Source organism: Lucilia sericata, unplaced genomic scaffold (assembly GCF_015586225.1).
Source record: "Lucilia sericata isolate MDLA Ls3-8-SP2 unplaced genomic scaffold, ASM1558622v1 Contig001152F_arrow, whole genome shotgun sequence".
Lineage (NCBI taxonomy): Eukaryota > Metazoa > Arthropoda > Insecta > Diptera > Calliphoridae > Lucilia > Lucilia sericata.
This window is the reverse complement of record NW_023995123.1, coordinates 122,541-140,134: the sequence shown is the minus strand read 5'-3', so window position 1 is coordinate 140,134 and position 17,594 is coordinate 122,541. Positions and strand designations below refer to the sequence as shown.

The 17,594-nt window shown below is 31.1% G+C and overlaps 1 protein-coding gene across 1 annotated transcript; it reads left to right on the top strand.

The window, feature by feature from the left end:
- The first annotated feature begins 392 nt into the window (after nucleotides 1-392).
- On the top strand, nucleotides 393-12,231 carry LOC119610322 (PDZ domain-containing protein 8). The gene is made up of 8 exons (XM_037965486.1): nucleotides 393-1,102; nucleotides 1,175-1,483; nucleotides 7,831-8,023; nucleotides 8,093-9,377; nucleotides 9,443-9,586; nucleotides 9,831-10,457; nucleotides 10,527-10,758; nucleotides 11,849-12,231. The coding sequence occupies exons 1-8, from the start codon at nucleotides 938-940 to the stop codon at nucleotides 12,071-12,073; spliced, it is 3,180 nt and encodes a 1,059-aa protein (XP_037821414.1). The 5' UTR covers nucleotides 393-937; the 3' UTR covers nucleotides 12,074-12,231.
- The last annotated feature ends 5,363 nt before the right edge of the window (nucleotides 12,232-17,594 follow it).

Here is a 17,594-nt window from a genome sequence, read left to right as displayed (position 1 = left end):
TACTTTCAAATACATCCTTGACACCCACTGTTTTACAAAAGAGAAAACAAAACAATGCAAAACACCACCACCGTCGCTGCCACAGGAACAAACAAGAATGAAATGGATTTGGTTTGTTTACTTTTAATCAAATGAAAACATTAAAATGCCGGATTTGTTTGGAAACAAACAAATCGTAAACAAAATATAAACAAAAACAAATGCAAACGAACAACTGAATAACAAACATGTTTCATTGCCAGACGAACAGCTGATGACAACAAAACTAAACTCCGGCGCAACTATCGATTTTAAGGGGTTGTTTGGGAAAGAGCGTGTAAACAAAATGGAATGGAACACAAAATGCACCCCCAGAGCGCAAGCACTTCAATTGAAAAATACGTTTTGAATATTAATGTCCATACAAGTGCAAGTGATATAGACACGTCAAATAAACAAAAGCGGAAATACGGAAATTAAATTAATATAAGAAATTTATTAAAAAAAATCTACACAGAAATTGTGAAAATTATAAAAAATAATATTAAGAAAAGTTTATTTATACGAAAAGTGTTAATTTATAATAAAAAGAAAAAAAGTGATTTCCCTGAATCCTTTGAAATGTAACACGTCTGCTGAAAAAAAAAGTTTTCTTTAGCTAAGAACTACAAACAACCCACACCCTAAGTAAATGTGTCCCAATCTATTGTATATTAAACAATACACTAAAAATAACTTATTTTCAAACAAATTTATTGACTTTTCCGTCTCTGTGGACGAGTGTAGAAAGTGTGTGTGTGTGTGTGTGTTTAAAATGATGAAATATAATTAAAATTAATCTGCAAAAATACCAAACAAATAAATCATAATTTAAAAAAAAAAAAACAATAACAATTAATAATAAGAAGCAAAAAATTTTGGAAATTATTAAAACGGCACGTTTAACAAATCAATCAATATGGATATAAACTTTTCAATGTTAATACTATTGTGTTTTATATTCTTTATAATTGGAGCAGTTTTTATATTACTGCTGCAATATTATGTGTATATGAAATTCTCCCTACTGCCCGAGGAGACAGCCGAACAGAAGGACATCAATTCAAAATATAAATTACCAACGGTAAGCTACCACTTACTTACAATATTTTTATAAGAAAAAAACCTTTAATTAATTAACATTAATCTCTTGCAGACTCTTCATCAAACTGCTTTGGCTTTTAATCAGTCACCTGCTGCTGCTGTAGCCGCAACAGCCACAACCTCATCAACAACAGCAGGAGCACCAACCACACCATCGTTACCAAATCCCTTGGGTATTAATTTGAATAGTAAAGACGCAGATGCTTCTTCATTGACATCGCTAAATTTCGTTATGCAGTTCCTATTTCATGAATTGAAAAATTCAAATCGCGTGAGAAAATGGTTTTATCGTAAACTTTCATTGGAATTAGACGAATTGATAGCAAAAACAACAACAGGCAAATTATTCGATAAATTAACGGTATGTATGTAAGAAGAACAGTGTAAATAAATGCAGTTATAATTATGACGAAAGCTCGAACATATTATTTTCGCTTTTTTTTTTTTTTTGCTGTTGTCCTTAAAAAATGAGTGGCAAACCTTAAAATTGAAAATATACATGAAAATACATGTTTATCAAGGGCAAAATGAAGTGTTATTTAAAGTAATCATTACGTGTTTATTGTGTGGTGGCCTCCGGTAGGTTAGTGGTTAGTGTTCTAGTCTGGTAGACCGGAGGTGGTGGGTTCGATTCCCACCTGAGGCACTGGTTAAGGAGCGCACAACAGGCCCGATAGAGGCCTAGGTGTATTTCTTCGGATTTGATGTATATACATCCTCCTTTCAAACTAACTAACTAACTAACTAACGTGTTTATTGTAAATTTTTCACAATTAATGCTCATTATCCTCATTATCGACATAATACAAATTATATATAAAAACCTAGTGACATCTAGTAAGTTCGATCTGTGTCTGTTTGTCTATGAATCCAAATACTAATCGGAATTTAGGAAGAACTCTGTTACAGAAGATAGGCCCTTTAAAAGAGCTTAGTCCAGAAACACTTTAAAGCCTTAAATGTAACAATTTTCTCATAAGATGTCGCGTTATATAATATATCGATCAGTTAATGTATCCTACATCGGTCGAAACAAATAGTAGTTGAAAGGCACGAGATTTTGAACTGGTCTTGCAACTTGCGGTCGGGCGTTATGATGTGACCAATACTCGCTTCAAAGGAATAAATAATGTTCGTTACAGATGTCTTGTGATCATATCGACCGATTTTAGCAGAAAGATACCACCTCTGGTCGATCATTATCATGATACATAATATTATGCCCTTTTCGGAACAAATAATAGTCGAAGGGACAAGGTCAGAATATTAAGACGAAGCTTTAGTTTCTAAAAAAACTGACATCTTAAGGCAAACGTTATGATGATAAAATTATACTTGTTCATAGATACAGAGCGTTACCACTGATCGATCGTTATAATGAAAAAAATATCCCCTCGTATTATTCAGATCATTTGAATACACTTAGTAAAAACCTAGAACTTTTAGTTTCTGATTATAAAAATATTACAGCATCATGTTAAGTTACATATTTCGGACGATTTTCGGCCAATTTTCGCTTTATATGAATTTTTAGTACAGGTCTCTTCTGATCGCCTGGACTAATTCATAATAGATAGGACCCTTCTCATATCAACACAGAGCGTTACCTCTGATGCCTATTCAGAACAAATAGTAGTTGAAGGTACAAGATGTGAACTTTTATACGGCTGAGGCAAAACTTCCGAACGTCCAATTTCTAAAAATTCTTGAACTGGTTTCGCAACTTGAGCCTAAATTTGTGAAGATAAAAATATTACAAGTTCATATTCGATCATATATTCCTGGAATCAATTATGTTCAGTGATCGTCTGAACCGATTTCATTAGATCATAATAGAAATTATACTTCTGATACAAATAATCGGTCACTATCAAGATTAAAATATTACGATTGACGATTGACTCACTAATCATCGGTGCATCAAGCATCCCGATACTAATCTGGCAATTAATCCAATTCCCCTTTGTCAGTCGGTTCGTGGCCTTCGCACAAGTTGTTTCTAAAATGATTATCTCTATCTCGGCAAGTTTCAAATACATATGTTCCACGATCGGAATGATATTTGTTTTCTCGAGATTTTTCTTTGACTCCTGATAGGTTTTCTTCTAAACAAACTGTAATTGGTGATTCTGGGTTTAAGGAGAAACATTTCATAGTTTATCACTTCCTAATGGGGAAAATATCAACCAACAAGAAGTGTTGCATATATTTCCAATGCCAAGAATGGAAGTGAGGATTTCTTCATATCGAGTCAATACAGTCTTACACAAGTAGGGAAATATTCAACTCAAGGAGGAATTATTGGCATCGTATGTACAACTCTCTCCTTTTTGCGAGAGACCAGAAACTCTTGCAATTATTCGTTTTATCAAATGTTTTTAGCACGAATCTAATGTTAGCTCTTTTTATCCTGTTTAAATAGTTATACCTTGTCTTTACTATTAGGAAAATGTATATCTGTTCGAGGACGCTAAAATCCTTGACTTTGTAAAGAAAAACTAGGAGTTAAGACCAAGTGATGCCTTAATTTTTTACACATGTTTCTATTCTTATGATCATTTCCTGCTGTTAATGGTAAAAATCATAGTGAATTTTCCAAAATTTTCCTAATCAGCAGATTAATTAATATGAAAATGAAACATCAAAATTTATGTCCAGAAATTACAATGTCCAATTATTTTATATTAAGCCAAAAGGATAAAAACTACTACGACCTAATAAATGTTTGAATTTTGTCAATATTCCCTTATGGCCATTTTAAAAATTTTACCATCCTTAAAAATTCAAATTGATTTTTATTTTTAAACACATTACCATAATGTAATGTGTCCCAAAAATATCAAAATAAGTTTCATAAAGACACGCAAACCTATTGCTGGAACTTTACCATTTTAACTAATTGAAAAACTAATATCTATAATTTATAATTGTCTTAAATTCTTTACAAAGTATTTATTAATTCCGTTCGATATGTATGAGAGACAAAAAAATATCTATGTATGTATATGTGGTAGGAAAATATTTTCTATTATACAAAAGTATGTAGGTTACTAATAACAATGCCACTATCATCATCATTAACAACTAGAAATATGTAAGAGTGTTGCACGTACATAAGTACATGTATGTACAATACTTTACATACATATGTATAAATATGTATGTACTCCCATCCATACATACACTTACGTACATTGTACAACATTGTAAAATTAACTACACAAACAAACCCTCATAAGTGTACATGTAGTATGTCTGTTTGTAGCAAAAAGCAAAAGTGCATCAGGGAACAAGAAAATATATTAAAATGATTCCATTTTATATTGTTTTGCCAGCATTTGCTGATGATGACCTTTTTCGTATATATATCACGAGTACGAGTCATAGTTATCTGCGTATATATATGTACTATGACCACCATTCAGATTGTAATTCCTTTTTTTTACTCTACATATCTTTGTTTATTTTATTGTCGCCAACGTTGATGATGATGATGATACCATTCTCGTTGTCCTTATCGTCGCTGACGTCCATTTTATAACAGTGGGGTTACATGATGATACAATGAGTGTTTGCTCTTGTATTTCCATTTTCTATGCATGCAGCAGCTCATTTACTGCTGGAAGTCATGTGTTTTATAATATTTTTTTCTTCATTTAGTTTTCTGTTCACATGACAGGAGGTATGAAATGTTCATTAATTGATTTGTAACAGTTGTAGGTACTTGATGCAATAGAAATCGTTTTTATAATGAATGAAACTTTTTAAATGTTTTTCGAGGGATATCGCAAGGGATAATACCTTTATGGCATGTAGTGACATGAAAAAGGACTTAAGTTTGTATGGAAATAACTATTTACTATAGCTGTGATTTGTGGCTAGTGGATAGTGTTGTAACTAACTAACTGACTAACTAACTAACTAACTAACTAACTAACTAACTAACTAACTAACTAACTAACTAACTAACTAACTAACTAACTAACTAACTAACTACTAACTAACTACTACTAACTAACTAACTAACTAACTAACTAACTAACTAACTAACTAACTAACTAACTAACTAACTAACTAACTAACTAACTACTAACTAACTAACTAACTAACTAACTAACTAACTAACTAACTAACTAACTAACTAACTAACTAACTACTAACTAACTAACTAACTAACTAACTAACTAACTAACTAACTAACTAACTAACTACTAACTAACTAACTAACTAACTAACTAACTAACTAACTAACTAACTAACTAACTAACTAACTAACTAACTAACTAACTAACTAACTAACTAACTAACTACTAACTAACTAACTAACTAACTAACTAACTAACTAACTAACTAACTAACTAACTAACTACTAACTAACTAACTAACTAACTAACTAACTAACTAACTAACTAACTAACTACTAACTAACTAACTAACTAACTAACTAACTAACTAACTAACTAACTAACTAACTAACTAACTAACTAACTAACTAACTAACTAACTAACTAACTAACTAACTAACTAACTAACTACTAACTAACTAACTACTAACTAACTAACTAACTACTAACTAACTAACTAACTAACTAACTAACTAACTAACTAACTAACTAACTAACTAACTAACTAACTAACTAACTAACTACTAACTAACTAACTAACTAACTAACTAACTAACTAACTAACTAACTAACTAACTAACTAACTAACTAACTAACTAACTAACTAACTAACTAACTAACTAACTAACTAACTAACTAACTAACTAACTAACTAACTAACTAACTAACTAACTAACTAACTAACTAACTAACTAACTAACTAACTAACTAACTAACTAACTAACTAACTAACTAACTAACTAACTAACTAACTAACTAACTAACTACTAACTAACTAACTAACTAACTAACTAACTAACTAACTAACTAACTAACTAACTAACTAACTAACTAACTAACTAACTAACTAACTAACTAACTAACTAACTAACTAACTAACTAACTAACTACTAACTAACTAACTAACTAACTAACTAACTACTAACTAACTAACTAACTAACTAACTAACTAACTAACTAACTAACTAACTAACTAACTAACTAACTAACTAACTAACTAACTAACTAACTAACTAACTAACTAACTAACTAACTAACTAACTAACTAACTAACTACTAACTAACTAACTAACTAACTAACTAACTAACTAACTAACTACTAACTAACTAACTAACTAACTAACTAACTAACTAACTAACTAACTAACTAACTACTAACTAACTAACTAACTAACTAACTAACTAACTAACTAACTAACTAACTAACTAACTAACTAACTAACTAACTACTAACTACTACTAACTAACTAACTAACTAACTACTAACTAACTAACTAACTAAGGCAACGTTGTCAACATTACATGAAAAAGGACTTAAGTTTGTATGGAAATAACTATTTACTATAGCTGTGATTTGTGGCTAGTGGATAGTGTTGTAACTAACTAACTAACTAACTAACTAACTAACTAACTAACTAACTAACTAACTAACTAACTAACTAACTAACTAACTAACTAACTAACTAACTAACTAACTAACTAACTAACTAACTAACTAACTAACTAACTAACTAACTAACTAACTAACTAACTAACTAACTAACTAACTAACTAACTAACTAACTAACTAACTAACTACTAACTAACTAACTAACTAACTAACTACTAACTAACTAACTAACTAACTAACTAACTAACTAACTAACTAACTAACTACTAACTAACTAACTAACTAACTAACTACTAACTAACTAACTAACTACTAACTAACTAACTAACTAACTAACTAACTAACTAACTAACTAACTAACTAACTAACTAACTAACTAACTAACTAACTAACTAACTAACTAACTAACTAACTAACTAACTAACTAACTAACTAACTAACTAACTAACTAACTAACTAAGTAACTAAGTAACTAACTAACTAACTAACTAACTAAGGCAACGTTGTCAACATTGCAACAATTCGTTGTCGAAATCTAAATTTTATAGACATCCGTTGCCTAAATGTTAACAAACGTGGTGAGGTCCCTATAAGCAACGTATTGTTTGTCAAATGTGAGCTTACCACGTTTGTTAACATTTAGACAACGGATGTGTATAAAATTTAGATTTCAACAACGAATAGTTGCAATGTTTTCAACATTACGTAGTGTTGCCGTCTGTTTATGGAAAACGATATGCCATAACTGGAGCATTCTCATAAAGATTAATTATTTTCAAACACTTGTATTCGTTACTTCTAGGGCATTCAAATATTCGCCTAATACCGTTTCGTATAAAACTACATCCCCTTTTATAGTTTTCGCCATTATTATCCTTTAGCTTTATAAAAACACAGACAATTACATCTTTTGTTTACAGCTGCTGTTGTCGTTGTTGTTGTTTTTTTTTTTTTCGTATTTTTATGTAAATTGCTGGTAGCTTTTTTTCTCTATGATATTTTACACATTCTCTTATTACATTCATAAGCATTTGTGTCTGTAGGTGTTAATTTGTGACATTAATTAGTCTGGTTATTTACTCATTGTCTCATTTGTTTTATATGAGTTTTTTTTTTCTCACTTGTTTTTCATTCTCAACTGGTTATTATTGTTGTTGTTATTAATGCACACGTTTTGTTTTATTTCTGTTGCAGATAAAACAACTTGAGTTGGGTGATCAATTTCCGGAGATAAAAACCTTAAGAGTTCATAATGTTGAATTGGATGAAAGTGGCGAACGTATTGAGAATTTAGATTTATTATTGGAAATTCATTATATGGGCAATTTCCGTACATCAATAGATGCTGATATGGTGCTGGGCAAGAAGGGTTCATTGACATTAAAAGGTTAGTTGGTTCGGTTAATATAACTAATTATGTTATTAAAAATATTATTAAAAATTATTTCCTTTACAGTCAAACAGCTATCCGGCTTAGCACGTTTACAGTTCACCCGCAATCCCTATACACATTGGTCTCTTAGTTTTCTGGGTGATCCCGAATTAGACTTAGCCATCGAATCAAAATATCAAGGACGTCAAATGCAATCCAATATAACCAGTTTAATATCGAATCAAATACGCAAAGCGGTTAGACGTAAGCATACCTTACCCAATTATAAACTACGTTATAAACCATTTTTCCACAAGACTCCCGAGGAGGATGTGGGCGAAAGTGAGGGTATACAACCGAATGGTGTATTGGAAGTTAAAGTATCGGAAATATCTCGACTCATGTGCCCGGCACATTTAACAGATATTTATTGTTCCATAACTATGGCTTCGTTGGCATTTGTAGAGGCTCATCAGCAAGATGATCGTCATGTTATGGTTTCTCTAGATGTAGAAATACATAAAGCTAAAAATCAACAAATTGGCATAATATTCAAACAATCCTCGGCCGATATGGTAGAGATAGAGGCAGTGTTACCCAATACACCAGCCTGTAAATCGAATCTAAAAGTGGGTGATATCCTATTGGCCATAGAAGGGAAACGTGTGACTACCATACAGCAAGTAGCCAAAATTATTAAGGGTCTTCAAACGAATAATTTTAGTTTGCGCATTGATCGCGTCATACCGGGCATAATACGCAACGATGCCATTTTAGAGGATTTAGACATATATGAAGATGTAGGTGATAATAAAAGTGGCTATGGCGCTGCTGCCAAACCCACTGACACTATACCCATACGCAGTAGCATTGACAAGGGCACCAGCAGTGAGTCCAGTCTATCGAATACTCCTACCAATTCACCCAAAAAGACAAAACTCATAGCGAAGGCATTAAAGAAAACCATTAGTCGAGATCATAGTGATAGTCTTAAAGATGAGGAGTCCAAATCAAAAGCTAAAGTCTTAGCCAAACAAGCTACTCTACACAAGGTTCCGTCTAAAACAAATTGCGAAAGTCTACTTAGCTCATTTGGTACTGGGGTGAATGATGTGGAACACTATTATCAGCATTCTACAGTCGATTGTAAATTGGCCACTTTGATTCATATGGAAGATGTTTGCAATTTTAAATTGGATCCCCAGTGTCGTTATTTGAATGTTTGTGTCTACGGCAAGTCTTTGGGAGAAAACCAGCTGTTGGGTTTTACCAACATACCCATTTATCAAATATTGGCCGAATGCTGTGAGACCAGTTTGAGTCAATCGTTTAAGACGTATGAATTGAATCCACCCATACCAGAGGATTTGTGAGTTGTGAAAAAGTTTTAATGGGATTTAAAGATTTTTAATTTATATTTATTTTTAATTTCAGAAAAAATCATCATTTATCTACCCAATCGGGTTTTAATCCCAATTTATGTTTTGGTGATATATTATTTGCTTTTACCTGGGATGGTAATCCAAATTTAGCAGCCACGGAGACACCCTCCAAACAAACATTGAAAATTAAATCAAAGTAAGTTATAGCACAAAAATGGACTTCTATAGAATCTTGAAGTGAATCAAAAATAAATTTGAAATATAGGGCCTTCGAGCTTTGTAATATTTAATTAAGGTTTCAAATTTTCAATCTCATGGTGATGAAACATCATTATACTAGTAATTATGACAATCACGTTTGTGGACCAAAATATTTTACTCATATATTATTCAGGGAATACACACGAGTTTAAAATCCAACTTTTTCCAACTTGTTTCAGATCTGTCACCTCGGTAGATAAAACTGACGATAGCGGCTACTCCGACACCATTTCCATCAAGTCCACTGATACTACAGCCTATCAAACACGAGCCCATAACTTCATACGCACACATTTTCAACGTGCCACACAATGTGATTTTTGTGGCAAGAAAATTTGGCTTAAAGATGCCGTACAGTGTCGCGATTGTTTCATGTGTTGCCACAAGAAATGCATTAATAAATGTCAAAATGCCACAGTATGCGGTCCGGTAGATTGTTCCTCTGCTCTGCAACAACAACAACAACAAACAACCTCAACGGTGGCAACACCCGAATTCATGGTTACCGAAGCCGACATTGGTAATGGTTTGGATGCAGAAACCGAAATTGTTTTCAGCGCTGACAATACTGATAAAAAATCGAATGCTACTACACCGACACCCAGCAATTTGGAAGTACATCGTTCAAGTTTGACCGGATTATTGGCTCAGGGTATTAAGCGTGTTAATTCTGCTAATAATCTAGCCATACCTGGCATAGTATCTTCTATAGCGGGTGTTACGGGCAATGTTAGTAGTGTGGGTGGCATGACACCGGGTTCGATAGCGAAAAGTTTACCACCAACTCCCCAACATACGCCCTCAAGGTAAATCGTTTTAATATAAATTTCGTGATATTCAAATTTTGAACAGTTTATATATCTTTATATTTATAGAAAATCTTCAGTGATTTCTTTAGGTCCAAATACTTTTGATTTGGTTACCCAACGTTTGGAAGCATTGCCCTCCGATGTCACTAGTTTTTCGACCGAACAAATTATTTCAATTACCGAGCATATAATGCTACTACCTAAGGATGAAGATGTCATGAGTTTGGCTAAGAATGCTAGCAAAAATCTGTATGGTGATTTCAATGGTTCCGAGAGAGTGGATAAAATTAATGCATTGGTAAGAAGGCTTTTAGCTCTATAAGAGATTGGATAATTGGATTCCTATTTAAAAAGGTCGTGCTTATATAAATCTACGAAGTTAGATCATTAAAAGCCATTTTGTAATAAAGTGCAGGACGAATATACCAAGGCTATGAGCAAAACATAATGATCGGCCAGTTTTATGTAAAATATTCTTAACATCAGATAAAATAATTAGGAATACTTATACTTGTGGATCTTATTGGAAATTGTTTGTCTATGATCTTTACATTCCTGATCTTTAAATTCCTCTCCTATAGAGATCAGCCTCTCAGAATATACTATTTTTCCTCCGATCGATTTCTTGCTTTTGATCTTTGATAGGCTACTTCTTTTCGGGTAATTTCTACTTAACATATATAGGTTTGATCTTCACAATGGATATTAAACTCCTAAGTACTAAAATCGGATTCTCAGAAAGTACTATTACATTCGGAAAATTATTTGGTAATCGTATCGGAATAGTTTAAGTGATAAAAGGTGAGAAGTCTAGATTCGCCTTTACCGAATCGTATATATCCTTCAACATAGAGTGTTAAAAAAACAACTACAACTCACACCAAATAAGAAAAAACACAAAATACGCAAAGCATTAAAACCAACACACGTCCAAACATACGTTTTTTTTCAATAAGTAATATTGTTGTTGCTTTATGTCAAAGCATGCAAAAAATTTTCCTTTTTTTTGTGAAACTTACAGAGGTTGTCTCGGATTTTTGTTCATATCTCAGTTATTTATGGGCGGATTTTTCTGATTTTTAATAGCAGACTTCTCGAAAGCATGTCTGACAGAATTACTGAAGATTTGAACCTCGAAGATATCTGGAGTCTTGAGAAAATTGATTTCAACAGACAGATGAGTGGACAGACAGACGGACGGACATGACTTGATTGAATCCGCAATATATAAGGATCCAGAATATATATACTTTATAGGGACGGAAAATTATATTGAAGAAATTAAAAATTACGAAATGACAAATTTATACATATATATCCTTATACCGAAAGTGAGGGCCATAAGAAAAGACCATTACTCATAAAATATTTTCTTTCTCACATTTCAGCTCTCAAAATTGCGTTTGGCTCTGGACAGTGAAACGGCTATTCACTCGAATCTAACGGCTTCAATGAAAAATGGCAGCACAGAACTTTTGTCCACAACGGAAAATCCTACAACACAACATCCAAATATTTTAGGGAAATCCGAGGAACGTATCCAGGCCCTAAGTGTAACAATGTTATATTTATGTACTGGTCTGCAGCATGCTCAAGGCGTAGCCATGCAGTAAATGTGAAAAGATCTAGATATGAAAAGTTTAAAAAAACCACATATTGAATATTTTTTTTAAAAATAAGGCTGAAACCATTAAAAACATATTATGGAATTTTGAAGTAGTCAAATTAAAACATACCAAAAAAAAAAAAAATGAAAGAAGTATTAAAAAACGACATACTAACTAAAACTAAAGTAGAAAATTAAGATATTTAAACAACTGATAAATAATTGTGTAACAAGGCTTGATATTTATAAACAATCTCAATAGATTCACAATACCAAAGGGAAACAAATATTAAGCAAAACTATTGCTTCAGTAGACAAAAAACCAAACCCTTTTCACCCTCAAAATTTAGACAAGGTTGTAACTAAATTCCCCCTAACCAGCGTACATACTAAATGGAAAAATAGTACTTAATTAAAACTAATAAATGTAAACGTATTTAGTACGTACCAGTGAAAACATTTAACTCAATATGTATGATGTATTTGAAAAATTTTGAAAATGTATGTTTTAATTTTAATTTTTACAACTACTATTGCACTAGTTTTTATGAATAGTTCTTTTTAAAATCGTTTACTATAACTTTATTGAGAAAAACATATTCAAAATTTTATTTATAAAAAGGCCTTTTTTTAACTAACCAAGAAAATATTTTAATTATTTATTGAAAAAAATAAATTTAGCAGAGTTCAACTTAGTGTTTTAAATACACCAATTATATTTTAATGTTTTAAATTATATATTTACTATAAATATAAACCAAAGCAAGTGTTAAATAAAAATATTGTTTAAAAAAAACACCCCAAAAACTAAAGGAAAAACAAACAGTATTTGATGTTTTAATTCTAAAACGAAATGGAAAATCTTTTAAACAAATAATTATGTATTTTATTAGTTTTTAAATATGTAATTGTTATTAACAAAAACTCAATTATGAATTCAAAACAAGAAAAAGAAATATGAGAAAATAAAAAAGTAAATATATACAAGTATTCAGTGTTTTAATTCATTACCTAGTAATAAGTAAGCTAATATAGTTTCTTACTTAGTAACCTCTCTAGCATTGCTTTACGTTACCTTGTCACAAAACTGTTGATTTTCATATTCAATACTTTACATTCTCTAGCCAACAAAGACTACAATGACAATGAATGCTTTTCCTAGTAGCGGTCACTTACATTTCCTTTCTTCCGTTGTTTACGCCAAGATTTCAAACATACATATTAATATGTGATGGAAATTCACCTTATGCGTATTTTTTATTGTTTTTGATAAATTGTTTCTTCGTTCTTTTTTTCAAATTCCTGTTCGTATATGAGATTCCCATAATTTGTTCATAATTTATTATTTATTTACATTGAGCAACAAAAAAAAAAAAAAAACAAGAATCCATCAACATTGCTGCCTGCTTGTTTCAATTATAAACACTATAAAAACAACGACAACAGCAGCGGCATCAGCAACAATATGAAAATAATAAAAAATATTGACCGAGTCACGGTACTCAGGAAATATTGTTCTTTTTGGCTGCCAGCCAAATAATATTTACGTTGTGTTTTCTGCAAATATTTTTTTGTTAATTTCTTTTAGCTTAAATGTAGCGCACAAAATGTGTCATACTGGCAAATAGTTTTATTTGCTAAAAATTATCTTTTCAAACTTTTAATTTTGCTTTTGATCGAAACGTGTGATCATTGCTTGTGGTAAATAAAACAATCATTTGTTAGTTTTAAATAAGAGAATTTAGTACATATAAAAAGAGAATTTGAAACAAAATTTAAAAAGCTTTCTATCTCGAAATTGGAAAAGTATTCCTGCGACCTTATGAAAGTCCAAAATATTTGGGATTTTTTGTTAAACGTGATGTAAGGTATCGGGGAAATACTTTACCGAAAACCGAAACTTTTCGGTACAACTTGAACTAACTAACTAACTAACTACTAACTAACTAACTACTAACTAACTAAACTAACTAACTAACTAACAACTAACTAACTAACTAACTAACTAACTAACTACTAACTAACTAACTAACTAACTAACTACTACTAACTAACTACTAACTAACTAACTAACTAACTAACTAACTAACTAACTAACCTACTAACTAACTAATACTAACTAACTAACTAACTAACTAACTAACTAACTAACTAACTAACTACTAACTAACTAACTAACTAACTAACAAACTAACTAACTAACTAACTACTAACTAACTACTAACTCAACTAACTAACTAACTAACTAACTAACTAACTAACTAACTAACTAACTAACTAACTAACTAACTAACTAACAACTACTAACAAACTAACTAACTAACTAACTAACTAACTACTAACTAACTAACTAACTAACTAACTAACTACTAACTAACTACTACGAACTAACTAACTAACAATAACTAACTAACTAACTACTAACTAACTAACTAACTAACTACTAACTACTAACTAACTAACTACTAACTAACTACTAACTAACTACTAACTAACTAACTAACTAACTAACTAACTAACTAACTAACTAACTAACTAACTAACTAACTAACTAACTAACTAACTAACTACTAACTAACTAACTAACTAACTAACTAACTAACTAACTAACTAACTAACTAACTAACTAACTAACTAACTAACTAACTAACTAACTAACAACTAACTAACTAACTAACTAACTAACTAACTACTAACTAACTAACTAACTAACTACTAACTAACTACTAACTAACTAACTAACTAACTACTAACTAACTAACTAACTAACTAACTAACTAACTAACTACTAACTACTAACTAACTAACTAACTAACTAACTAACTAACTAACTAACTACTAACTAACTACTAACTAACTAACAACTAACTAACTAACTAACTAACTAACTAACTAACTAACTAACTAACTAACTAACTACTAACTAACTAACTAACTAACTAACTAACTAACTACTAACTAACTAACTACTACTACTAACTAACTAACTAACTAACTAACTAACTACTAACAAACTAACTAACTAACTATACAAGGCCGTTCTGTCTCTTTTGGTATTCCCTCTGTGGCATTTTACCTTGATAATCTTTCCCATCTTACTGTTGTTGCAATCCGTGGGAAAAGAGGTGCTGCCAACACCTCCAAGCTGGGATTATAAACTGGTGCAGTCAAATACGTCGGCGCTTGGAATTATTTGGACTGGGGTCAAACAAGTGAGCCTTAGCATCTAGTACCACGAGAACCGATAGCCCCCAGTACAGGGTTTTGGACTTTGTCTCGTATTACCTGTAGTTTAAACCCAAACTCACGAAAGGATAATATTGTTTAAAAGAAAGTGTATTATTACATACATATCTAGAATGAGTGTGTTGGATGTTTTTCTCAATGAGTGTTTCGGATGAATGCTCATGAATAGTATTGGATTTTTGGTATCTTATAAAAGTGATACCATTGAATTTTCCTTAATAGTCCGGGCATGTTCAGGGCTTACCCTGTTCATACTAGATTTACCACTGTGTGTTCTCTTTAAGTAAAAGAAGTCTTCAGCTTACTTGATGAATGCGTATATCGGTCTACTGATTACGTCTCTACTTAAGCAACGGCGCGGCAATTGTCAGAGACTAGATAACTAAATTACTTGAGTAAAGTGCTTGTACATGGACTAGCATAACCATGTATACAAATTGCCATTGCATTGGCTGTGGAAACATTATTATTGGGTATTACAAATTTAAACTAAATATTTTTTTTAACAAAAAACCTTCAAAAAATCTAGGTTAATAATATTTTCCCCGCCATAATTATAATTAATTACAAGTCCTTCATTTCTATTCACAATTTCAAAACAATTTCTATTTCTTACAAAATAATCACATGACATTTATCATCTACATACAACAGATTGCAAAGTTTTTTTTTAACAAAAATAAATAAAACGAGATTTGTTTTTGTACTCAATCTATCACATTTAACAATAAATTTTGCAATTCTTAGTAATGAATGCGTTTTTGCTTTCTAATTTTATGTTAAAAATACGAAAATGCAAAATAAAAAAACATTCTAAGATGTGTGTGCCAAAATTTTCTAATTGTTTAAAAATAAATATTGGCACTTTTACAAAATTGGCGCACTTCTTCTTAATAGCAATTAAATAATACGAAAAGAACCATAACATTTGAAATGTAATAAAAAAAAAGAATAAAAAAAAAAACGCTAAAATAAACGCATAAAACGAGCTAAAACTATAATTAAAATTAAAATACCTGCAGTTTGATAAAATTAAGAAAAACAAGAAAATAAATTGGCAAAAAAATTTAAGTTTTAACTTGATGTAAAACGCCACTGGCATTTAGTCAGCATAGGTCTAAAAGAGACAAAGTCATTGAAAATGAAAGCTTCTTATTATACAGAGTATATCTAAGGAGTAAAGTTGCCAATGTGTCGTAGGAAGGTTGCCCTAAATTGGGTCTTTATAGATCAATCTTTTGTAAATTATTTTTTTACGGTTTAAATACTTATTACATTTAACCGGAATATGAACGTCAGGCTCATTTTCTTAATATATGTATATTGGGTTTATTGGGGGTCTATAATGGGCCAAGCTCTCAATATTTGAAAAAGTGTATAATATCTTTACACAAATCATTTTTGACATTATTGTCAAAAATTTTATTACCATTAAGAAGTGTTATATTAGGGATAATGCCAATTATGAACTGATTCTCATGAAATTTGGTCGAATTTCATTGCTATACTTCAATTTTAAAGACTTTTTTTAGCATTAAATTTATTTTCAGATATGATCTCAAATGGGGAGATAGTCAATTATTTACCTTATATGGCAGATAGTGTCAAATATGAACTGATGTTGGTTATAAAACTAATTTGTCCATTTTTTTTTTTTTTTTTGAATTTGCATAATCAACTGTTTAAAGTCCGGTATGGCACTTGCGGTCCCAATAGAGAATATTTCTGTTTTCAACATACGGACGAACAGACATAGCTAGTCTTAGAAGCTCAGTAATCTTAAACCAATATTTGAATGTATTCCCCCACCCTTTTTTAAGGGTGGTTCTTAACCCACCTTAAAGTATACCAATCGGCTCAGAATCACTATCTGAGTCGATTTAGCAATGTGCATCCGTCCGTTCGTACGTCTGTCTGCCTGTCTGTCTGTATGCCCATGTAAACCTTGTGCGCACTCCACAGGTCGCAATTTTCTTTTCTATTGAAAATGGTTAAAATTGGTGCATTATTACGTATAGCTCCCATACAACCGTACCACCTAATAGGGTTTTTGAGATCATAAATATATTGTTGTATCACTTCAAAAATCGGTAACACTTTGTTTTATATAAATAAGTCTTAATGATACAGCTGATTTTCGTAATGATCGAGCCTCATTTGACCCTATCCCCTATACAAAGTCCCCTTTAGAAAATGGCTTGATGGTCAAAATTCACTTATAAACACTAATATTACGATGATATTCTGCATCAATAACTTATGTAGACTTAAATGCCTCTACC

Coding starts and splice junctions, on each gene's coding strand:
- LOC119610322 (XM_037965486.1), top strand. CDS start 938: ATGGATATAAACTTTTCAATGTTAATACTATTGTGTTTTATATTCTTT. Junction 1,103..1,174: donor CAAAATATAAATTACCAACG/GTAAGCTACCAC, acceptor AATCTCTTGCAG/ACTCTTCATCAAACTGCTTT. Junction 9,587..9,830: donor ACATTGAAAATTAAATCAAA/GTAAGTTATAGC, acceptor AACTTGTTTCAG/ATCTGTCACCTCGGTAGATA.